This window comes from Neopsephotus bourkii, unplaced genomic scaffold (assembly GCF_033783945.1).
Source record: "Neopsephotus bourkii isolate Nb327-2 ecotype Australia unplaced genomic scaffold, CSIRO-AGI_Nbou_v1 NB_1292, whole genome shotgun sequence".
Classification (NCBI taxonomy): domain Eukaryota; kingdom Metazoa; phylum Chordata; class Aves; order Psittaciformes; family Psittacidae; genus Neopsephotus; species Neopsephotus bourkii.
The window spans coordinates 4,313,824-4,324,271 of record NW_026901776.1 but is presented as its reverse complement, the minus strand read 5'-3'; the positions used below and the strand labels follow the sequence as shown (position 1 = coordinate 4,324,271).

General features: G+C 46.5%; 1 protein-coding gene across 7 annotated transcripts; it reads right to left on the bottom strand.

Annotated features, from left to right (window-relative positions):
- Positions 1-2,303: 2,303 nt before the first annotated feature.
- ZBTB18 (zinc finger and BTB domain containing 18) lies at positions 2,304-9,743 on the bottom strand. 7 transcript variants are annotated; one of them, XM_061365780.1, is made up of 3 exons: positions 9,607-9,743; positions 8,155-8,238; positions 2,304-6,078 (listed from the first exon to the last, which is right to left on the bottom strand). In XM_061365780.1, exons 2-3 carry the CDS (start codon positions 8,165-8,167, stop codon positions 4,496-4,498), a joined length of 1,596 nt encoding a protein of 531 aa, XP_061221764.1. In that variant the 5' UTR covers positions 8,168-8,238; positions 9,607-9,743; the 3' UTR covers positions 2,304-4,495. The 7 variants fall into 7 exon arrangements, with proteins under 7 accessions (XP_061221764.1, XP_061221768.1, XP_061221766.1 ...); XM_061365784.1 differs by lacking the exon at positions 8,155-8,238 and adding an exon at positions 6,577-6,707 and having other exon boundaries at positions 9,607-9,729; XM_061365782.1 differs by lacking the exon at positions 9,607-9,743 and adding an exon at positions 6,577-6,707 and having other exon boundaries at positions 8,155-9,216.
- Positions 9,744-10,448: the final 705 nt, after the last annotated feature.

Here is a 10,448-nt window from a genome sequence, read left to right as displayed (position 1 = left end):
CACTTGATCCATTATTCGCAGAAGGAAAGCAGAGGGTACGCTTTGGCAGGGAGAGCAAACAGTGGTGTCCTTCCCGAGGAGGTGAGTCCACGGGGCTGCTGGAGTGTGGTAACACAGGGGGAAAAGGGAATCTGGCCCTTTGCAAATTGATTTTCAATTTTTATTTAGGCTTCCTGCAAGGCAGTGAGGGTTCTGAAGGGATATGCTGGTTCCACTTAGGTTTAGCAAAACTATATAGGATTGTTTGGTATTCGCTTTTACCCTCATGCAGGAGAGTAGGAAAGCAGGAAAAGCAGTGAGGAACCTTTCCCTTCCTTTGCCAGAAAGTTTAAACTCCTACCAAGTTCTTTTTCAAATTGCACCTAAAGCACACAAAGGTCTCGGTAAGTAGGCGGTCTGTATAACGCTATACCAGATCCAAAAGTCTCTGTTAGACCAAACACCCTAAGATTGAGTTTAGAGAAATAATTCATAATTAAAGAATATTAAGCTATTAATAAGAGGTTAGAAAAAATGCTGAATGATGTATTTAGCATGCTCCCTGTGAGTCTTGGGCTAGAAGGACCCACAGCTAAAACGTGATGACTGGTCAGAGAAAGTCTTCTGAACCTGTATTTAGAGCACACCGTTTCCAGTCCCGCAATTTGCCTTCAACCATCATGGAAACATGAACGGTGAGGATTTTGTTATCACAAAAAAGACAAATAAGATGTTTTCTCATGCTCTGTTATCGAGGGACTGTATTAAGAAAAAAAAAGTTACAGCTAGATATAGTTAGATATGTAAGTACATTAAACCTTATGGAGAGAAGCAACACACAGGAGTATGTTTCATCTTTTCATTGAAGAAACACTTTGATAGCCATGAGCAAGTATGTGCTGCACATGTACAGACCATCTAGATATAACCCAAAAGTATAAAGGATATTTTGAATTGTCCTTTAATGTCGTTAATGGCTAAGTTATGTTTTCTGTTACCCTTCTGAAGAAGGGCTTCTTCTAAGTCTAGTTTCATTTGGTAATCTACAGTCCTTGAAAATCTTAATGTTGGAGAACAAATGGTGAATCTGCCTAGAGCCACATCCAGCGCTCATCAGCTGCACGGATTGCAGAACTGCAGTATTAGCCGTTTCACAGTCTTGACGATACTTTAAAACATCTTAACTACACATAATATTCTACCATATGAAAGCCCGCAGAAAAGGTCTGCTGCTACAAAAAGAGAAATCTATGCGGTGGAAGACGCTAGGGTTGACAAAAGGAAATGTTTCCAAAGTATCTCTAATAATGCAAAAAACCCCCAACCCCAAACACAGCAAATGATGACTGAAAATTGTTATAAATAATAAAACAGTAAAAAAGAAAATGTTGGCTAAGTACAAGTTACTGTAAAGGCAGGAAGATCAGCAGAATAACATTAGGCACCGAGATTCACTTGGTCAAGGCACAACTTCAGTTGTACCTCAGCAGATGACAAACGTAATGAAATGTTTAAATTAAGATATTTTTTCCCTTTCAAATTAGTCCTGCTGTCTCTGTTCCAGACTTCTAATTTAGCTCTACTTTCATATTCCCATTGGGCTCTGCAGTGCTTGTTCCTAGGATAGAGCAGCCTCAAACAAGAATTCTGGGTATATACTCCAGCAAGCAACTAACCCAGGTCTTTTTCAAAGGTTTCGGCAAGCTTCATTTTATTTTTTTAAAGAAACCTTTAGGCTGTAAGAGAAATCCCCAAACAGACTCAGGATTATTTCAATTTCCCTCTGTAGGCCAGAGAGTTTTGATGTATTACTGGTATTTTGGCCATTTTCACTGCCTACTCTGACACTGATGGCCAGTCAGCACCTGGCCAGTGCTTCAGATTAAGTTGTTGCCTTCTGCTCTGCTGTTCTGATAGAGACTGAAAACAAAAGAGTGAGCCCAAGAGAGATCCTTAGGGTGAAATTAAGCCCAGAAAAGGAATTGTGTGTCTGCCTAGATATTTGCATGGTAGCAAACTGTCTGGATTTTAATAGACTGCCTCTGCAAAAGTCTTTGGGGAAGAAAAAACTAACAAAAAAATACCTCTACAGAAAGATCGAGAGCTGCACACACAGAAATGCTTTCAAAACACAAGCATTTAATTTTTTTTTAAATGTTAAGTGAGATGTAAATATGTACGTTAGCAACAAAGTGCTCAAAAGCATACTGAAAACATATTCCATACACAGTTAGCAATAGAAGTCTGTACAAAAGTAATAAAGTTACACATTATAAAAAATACTCCGTGACTATAATTTAAAAGAGGGAAAAAAGACAAGGGAATTGATTTCTCAGTTCATATAATTTATTGCAGTTAGCACACAGTTTAAAAATTCACCAACACACCAATAGTACAAAACTAAACAGCATTATAAGTTATTCCCCCCTCAGGAAAATAAAACATACTATGATTGTCAAAGCTAGATGTCAGTCTAAGTTTTAGAACAAAAGAAGAATGTGAAACTAAGGAAAGGAAAAAAGCAATCACTCACGAGGACCACAAAAAAATCCAAGAGAAAGTCCATTTTCCTCAGACACTGATTGTCTTCTCTAACTTAAGAAAAGAATGTAGTTTTAAAACGTAGAAACTATTCAAGTAACTAAAGATAACGCTCCAAGGCCATTTTCACAGCTTTTTTTTGTTTTGTTTTAAATGCCATTACAGCCAAATTAACACACATTTGACCAAATATTTCCAAAACAGTCCAGCAATACACAATGGAGTTTTCCATTCAGTATCTTAAGCACAAAAATAGGCTATGTTTACAGTAGTTAAGGCGATCAAATTTTAAACAAAAGCAGAGAAAAAAAGAAAAGGGGAAAAAAAAAAAAAAGAAAGGGAAAAACAGCAAACGTTTTCCATGCTACTCCCATAGACCTTATTTGTAAGTGCAAGACAGGAAAACAAACACTGTGCAAAATGCTTTTGACCTGCGTGTTGGTCATTAAAACCACACGTCAGGCTGCAGTCTCTGCTGCTTGGATACGCATAGTCCTTCCCCTGCCCTCCCCCGGCCCCCCTGTCACTCAGGCCTGCCCAGGCCTTTCAGCCCAGGGCTTTTTCTTCTTTTTTCTTTCTTTCTTTTATTTATTTTTTTTTTAATTTTTATTTTTTTCCTTTTTTCAGTCCACAGCCTCTTTTCAACGCGGGGGGGGGGGGAAGAACGACCTATTGTGGTGGAGCGGTGCAGCAGGAATCCTACAAATGCTCATCTGGGGAAATGGATGCACCTCAGCTGGAGCTGGCGTGGGGTCTGTGCAATTAGGAGGGGCTGGGGTTAGTAAATGCACACCACACATGCAAATCTCGAAGCCTGGTTGTAAACATTCAGTATTTTTGTGGGGTTTTTTGTGGGTTTTTTTTTTCCTTGTTAAAGTAGCTAAATCGGCGACTCGCAGCTTAAGTTCTTCTCAACTTAAAAACAGTGGGAAAGTAAATTTAAATTAGATAAAATAAAAACAGTGCATTTCTCTTCTTCGTAACACTGGCATTTTCAACGGTGTCGGGTTTTTTTCCTAAGGAAATTAAATAATTTTCAACTCACTCGTTAAAGTTATACAATGCAAACAAAGACAAAAATATACTGAAAATCATGCATTTCTGTAGCGTTAATATTTACTTTTCAAGACTCAACTAAGAGCATCAACACAACCTGCCAAGTTCTTTGATACCTCCCCCCGGCCCATGTAATCAATTACAGTATACAATAACAGTAATTCACATTTTTTAAACACACAGTTCATCACTGCTGAAGCTGCAATATCCTTTTTCATCCCAAGCAAACCTTCACGTAAGACAGAGTCCCAGTGATCCCAGTGTACTCTCAGGGTTTTTGTTTTATGTTTTTGTTGCCTTTTTTTGTTTTGTCATTTTTTGTTTTTCTGTTTGTTTGTGGTTTTTTTTCTTTTTTTTTCTTTTTTTTTTTTTTTTCCAGTGGGAACTGTCAGAAATCCAGAAGTTGCCATAATAAGTTTTTAAGTCAACCGCTTGTTTAAAAATAGATAATCCAGCATTTCAGAAATTTTCCATTTGGGTCTAAAAGCATTCAGGTTTCCAACAGCTAGAAAGGACTCATGCAATTATAGAAATGTAAAGGAACTGACAAAATTGGGAGAGGATTTCTACATTCAGATTTTAAAGAGGAGAAAGATCGAGAGCTGATAAAAGAATGCAATGTTTTGGGGAGAATAAAGCCACGTCCAAATTTTCTGAATTGGAGATTCCTTAGAAGTAAAGTATCCGCTGGCTTCTATTCCAAAAAGGGGGAAAAATACGCTCTGTAATTTGTGACTTTGTCGGATTACCTCTACAGTTCATTTTTACTGGAGTGCTAAATTAGCGAAATATTCATGCTGCCTTAAAGTGCAAAAAACAAGCTAATAGCCAAACTTTCAGTTCAAGGAAACAAGATTGCTTTTAGACTGTACCACAACTATATAGATTTATATATATATTATTTATATATATAAAAATTTTATTTCCAAAGTTCTTGTGAGCTATCTTCTAAGGTCCAGTCTCTGACAGTAGGTAAGCTCAGTGCTTCGCTTTTGACAGACAATGAGTTCACCAACTCACAGTGAAACTTCCGAATGTGTCTGTAAAGGTCTCCGGACTGCGTGAACCTGCGTTCACACCATTTACAAGCATGAGGCTTCTCCCGCGTGTGAACCACTGCGTGGCGGCTCAGGTTGTGGGAGTACTGGAAGCTCTTCCCACACTGGGTGCAAGTGTAGGGCTTTTCACCTGAATGAGTCCTCTCATGACGTTTCAAGGTGTACATGCAAGAAAAAGTCTTACCACACAACGAGCAGGTCGGGACATTGACATCGGTAGCAGGCTTGCTGCGGATCCCGTCCTGCTCTCGAAAGTGCGTGCTTAAATGGATCTGCAGGATGTGGGGGCTAGGAAAGACCTTGTTGCAGAGAGGACACATGAAAATTTGGCCAGCGGGGCTAAGTATGTTTGACACGTAAGGGAGCAAGCTGCTGTCCATGTTGCCTTCCACCTGGACTCTTTCATTCTCTGGAGTTATCATTTCGTCATCGCTCGCCTTGTCCTCTCTATCTAGCTCCCTCAAGACCGAATCTTCCCTCATCGGAGCCAGGTGGGCTGGCTCGTACTGTACCCTGTTATTAGTGCTCACACTTTCTTTCACAGTGCTATGTTCCATATCATAGTCATTAGTGCCAACATCACTCTCATCACAGGAAGCCTCTTTCTCCACCTTCACCTGAACCAGGCTGCTTCTAAGCATGTCCTGTGAAGAGAAATAAGAACTGTTCAAGTTTTCAACTCCTGAAAGGCTGGACTTGACAGACAGGTCCAGCACACAGTCAACATCTGCTGAATCCCTCACGGAGGTGACAGACCTCTGGGACAAAGACTCTGTTGAGCTGCAGGGGCTGGCTACTGTTTTTCCAGCTGCTGCTGCGTGCGTCTCTGCCTCTCCGCCAGTCTGGGGAATGCCTGCTGAGTCTGAGGGCAATCTCATCCACATGTTCCCAGGCTCCGCCGCCAAGTCCCTTTTGCTAGGCAGGATGTTCAATTTTTCATCTTCTCCATCGTCTTCATCGCTGGGCAAGTCTCCTGGCATGTGGCTGCTGCCGTCAGAGAGGCTCTCCACTTTGTCTGAACAACTTGAAGCGTCTTCCTCCTTTTTTGTACTGTCTGCCTCCGTGGTTGCTTTCTCTTTCAGCTTCTTTTTGCAGACTTTGACAATGTCATACATGTGGAGATAACTGGCAGCTGCTAGCACGTCTTCAATGGGCAAGTCTTTGAACTGGAGCTTTCCTTCGTACATGAATTCAAGCAGGAGAGCGAAAGCTGGGGCTGTAACAATGTCGCTGTTCAGATGAACAATGTCCCTTTTGTCCAGCTGGTCCTTGTAAAAGAGGTGGAAATACATGCTGCATGAAGCCAGTACAGCTCTGTGCGCTCGGAACTGGGCATCTCCTACCAGAACAGTGCAATCACAAAGAAAACCCTGATGTCTCTGCTCACTCAGACACTGTAGCAAATGTCTACTGTGGTCAGGAAACTCCATACTGTCTTCATAACCTATAAGCAATGAGATTTTTAAAAATTAAACGTAGGTCGGAATCATGGAACTTATGAATCCAAGTTATTCCACTTCAAAAACCTCGCCTTTAAATTGCCAGAATTCTGGTACTGACACCATGCAAAGATTATTTAACACGCATGTACAATGGCAACTCTTTCCCTGATCAACCACTGAAGTTCGGACTCCCCTTTCGTGGTAAATAAGCGCATAGGTACAACATTTGTATTTTTTTTTAAAGTATCATGGGTGTTCATAAAATCTGTTCAATTATTATTTTTTTTAGGGAACTTCCTCCAGACTGCATCCCTAGGAGGGAGACCCCCCAAAAAATCCGTATTTTTTTTTTAACATTAAGTTTGAGAGATCACAGAGGGCAAAGAAAAGAAACAAAACATAAAATCAGATCATCAGCCTTCTTTTTGAAGTCAAATTGTAGCAAAAAGAGAAGTTTGCACGTGAGGAAATGCCAATATACCCAAATCTGAAGGTCTAACATTCACGAAGTATAAAAATTATTTATGGGTGCCAGTATATAGTAACAGCAAAATTGAGGTTTTTAGAAATTCAGTTTGCATGGTTTTCTTCTTGCAGTAAGCCCAGTTTCAGGTTTTGAGCCTTCTCCACACTGTACAATAGAACACGAACAGGTTTTGCCAACACGCAGAATTTACAACAGAAAACTAACATCCAGCGAGCCAGCTAGCACCGCTTCCCTGTGCAGAAGGACAGAAATCTCCCTCCCCTCCCACACCAGGCAGAGTCTGCAGTATCAAACTTAAAAAAAAAAGTCATTCAACATGAGCCTGTGTGCATATTTACAATCAGTATCCCAAGAACTGTCCTTACCCAAGCTTTTTTCTATTCACCTTCCTTGATGAGAAAGAAAAAAATAAACTTAAACAGGAAGCAGAGAAGTCAAAACTCAAATGGAAAGTAAAATCTCTTAAAAACCTGCCTAATCTATTCTTCTGTGATTGATAGCAATGGTCTCCCAAACCACCTTAAGCAGATCCTGGCTCTCTAGGCTGGCAGATATTATTGAAAAATCCTCTTCCCTCACAAACCAAGATGTACTAAAACTTACAACACAACCCCTACTATCTTCTGTAAAATACCATTGCTAGAGTAAAGCACGAAGATTTACAATACAATCACTTTAAGTGCCCCACAGCCAACATCAATCCTAATCCTTAAGAGGGCTAAAAATAAAGATTGGAGGGCAGCTCACAAGGTAGCTGTGATCAAATTAGGAGGCTGAAAGGACAGAGAGGGACGAAGAAGGAAGCTTATAAACATCTGATCCAGCTGACTGTGGCCATATGGCAGCTGCTGCCCAGATAAAGAGATTAAGAATAGAGGAGTGCGATTACAGCTGTCTGGCCAATTCAGGCAGCTCAAATCTACAAGTTCTAAATTAGTCGCAAATACAAAAACTCCTTCAAATAATTATTGTTATGCTGGAATAAAAGATTGCAAGTGCTACACGCGAGAGAGAAAAGAGGAAACCAGTCAAGCCATTCTCCTGGGTACAAAAGTTTCTAAACACATAAGTGATTTCTATCTTTCAGAAGCACTACAGCTGTACACTACCACGGCTCTGAGCTGCAGGATATTTAACCGTGAAGTTTAATGAAAGAGTTCCCCACAAACACATTTCAGTCAGAACAGTCCTGTTTAAAAAAAACCCCACATTTTTGTGTATTTCACTAAAACCCCCGTAAAGTCATTTAAAAGCTGCAACACAAGATCATAAAGCAGAACTCTCTTTAGGTTTGCCCCTAAATCCAGTGCAGTTTTGGTCTCAGAAATGAAGAATGAACCTGCTCTCTCCTTCTTCCAAACCAAGACATTCTCACAATATGCATTAAAGTTAATGCTAACAACATGCCCAAGAACTGATACTCTGCAACTGCAGTCCAAGCCTTTTGACTAGGTCCACTCATCTATTTAATACTCAATTTCATATATTACCCCTGTACTTGGTTAGAAAAGTAATGTGATTTTTTTCTGAAATTCAATAAACAACACACCAAAACAGAAATATGCTGTATCTAATCTATTGCTACTCCTACCTTTAGTACACATAAACCTGATTAAGTCCTTTCCTCTGAGTCTTGCTGGCTCCAGGTCTGTTAGATCGGTGGAAAAAAAGCAGACTAGGAGAGACAGATGCAAAGTGGAGATGATGTTAGAGAGGAATGAGATACCTTCTCCACACACAGATCTGCACACACTAACTCCCTGTCTGTGTGTTAGAATAAAAGGCTGAGGGATGGCAGGCTGTCAGCTGCTCTGACATCATGTTCAGATGGAAATGCTACCTCCAGCTGTGCTCCTTTTAATGCCATATGCTACTCCTCTACACTCCTGCCACCAGCTTTTTCTTAGGAGAACTTTTCTCTTCTGTTAGTATAAACAAAATACTTCAAAGTCTCTTTTTTTCAAACTTTCTAACAGGGAGGAAAAAAAAAAAAGAAAATCCTAAACATATGGGGCTCTACTGTATTTGCAGCATAGCAACACTTCTGCCTTAAGTTGGAGGACCGCTTTCTACGCTGACAGCATACCCCAGCCACGGGGTTACCGAGAAACCAAAAAAGCTCGGTTTTACTGAGCCCGGGGGTTCAACCAAAAGCACGCATTAGCCGAACCGATGTATTCCAGCCACAGCTCCCTGCCGCGCCGCCGGTCCTTTCAGTTTCTACGTTTAGACACCGTAAGTGACACCGAGCTCTCCAACTCCGGCTCAGCCACAGCAGCGAGGCGGCTAACCTGCCCGAGGCTCTATTCCCCGCCTTCAGCTCACCCCAAAATTGCTCTTCTCCGGCTCGAGTCGGGTTGTCATTTACTTGCCTGCAGTGGTGCCGGGACGCCGGCCCCAGCCCCGAGGGTTCCGGCAGCCCCGTCTCCCCCACCGCCAGCCGCCCGGGACTCGCCGTGCCCCTCGGCCTTCCCGGCCCCTCCGGTGACACTCGCGTCTACCGAGCCGTATGGTTAACCTGCCGCCGTCCCCCAGGACGCGCCGGGCCAGGCCGAGCCGAGCCGGACCGTGAGGGGAGGCGCGGCCCCGCGGCGCACAGCAAGTTCCCTGCGGGCCCGGCCCCCCCCCATCCCCACCGGGCAACGGCAACTTTCCGCCGGGGCCACCCCCACCTCTGCACGGCACCTCGGACCGGGGCCGGCCGCCCCCCGCCGCTCAGGGGGGCCTGGTCCTGCCGGGCAGCGCCGCCACCACCCCCTCCCGTGGCCGTGGCCGGGCGCGCCGGCGGCCACCCCGCGGGGAAGGAAGCAGCTGCCCGGCGCGCAGGAAAAGCCGCCCCCGGGTCACAGCGGCAACAAAAGAAAAGTAACCGGGAGCGGCGCCGGGGCGGCCGGTCTCGCCACCCGGGGAGGGCTGCCCCCGCCCCCCCGCGCCCACCCCCCGCCGGACCCGCCGACAACTCCGCCCGCCCCGCGGGGCCGCACCGGCCCCGGCCCCGGCCCCGTCCCGGCGGGTGTGTGGGGATGGGGACTGCGGGACTCACACTCCCCGGCGGCCCGAAGTCCCCGCGCTCCCGCCGCCGCCCGCCGCCTCCTCTTCGCTCACTTGCCGCTCCGGGATCGCGTCTCACCCCCCTCCCGCCCTCCCCCCGCCCGCCCCCCGCGCCCGCTTGCCGCCGCCCCCCGGCCTCCCCCCTGCCGGCAGCTGAGGAGCGAGCGGGGCAGCCGGCGGAGCTAAGCGGGCCCCGAGCTCAGCGGTTCCCCATGGCACCTACGGCCGGAGACGGCGCAGAGCCCGGGGCCGGGCGGGAGGGGGGAGGGGCGGGGGCCGAGGGGAGAGCGGGCGGGCGGGGGCGCCGGGCGCACGCAGCACGGGCGGGCGCACGCACGGCGGCGGCGGCGGCACAGCCGGGCCCGGGCTGCGGCAGACAGATGTTCACCCCCTCCCCGCTCCCCACTTCGGACTCCGCTCCCTGACTGACAGCCCGGCCCGCCCGCGCCGCCGCCACCGCCAACCGGAGCGGAGCCCCGCCGATGAGTGACGGGCAACGGCTGGCGCTGAGTGGAGGAGGCCGGCCTGGGAAGACCAATCGCAGCGCGCGGCGAGGCAAGGGGGCGTGACCCAGTGGGGGGGCAGAGACGGAAGGGGGCGGGGCCCCGGCGAGCCCGGGGAAGGGGCGGGGCCGAGGGTGGGGCGAATGGAGAGGGCGGGCCCGGAGGGGGCGGAGCTTTGCTGCCGAGGGCGCGCGAGGGTTGGGGCCTCGCGCCGGTTGCCGGAGGGTGGCGGGGGGGGTGGGGGGGGGAAGGGAGTTGGCGCAGTGCATGGTGGGACGGCGGAGGGTGGCGGGCGGCAGGTGCGGCGGCGGGCGGGCGGGCGGGTGGGGCT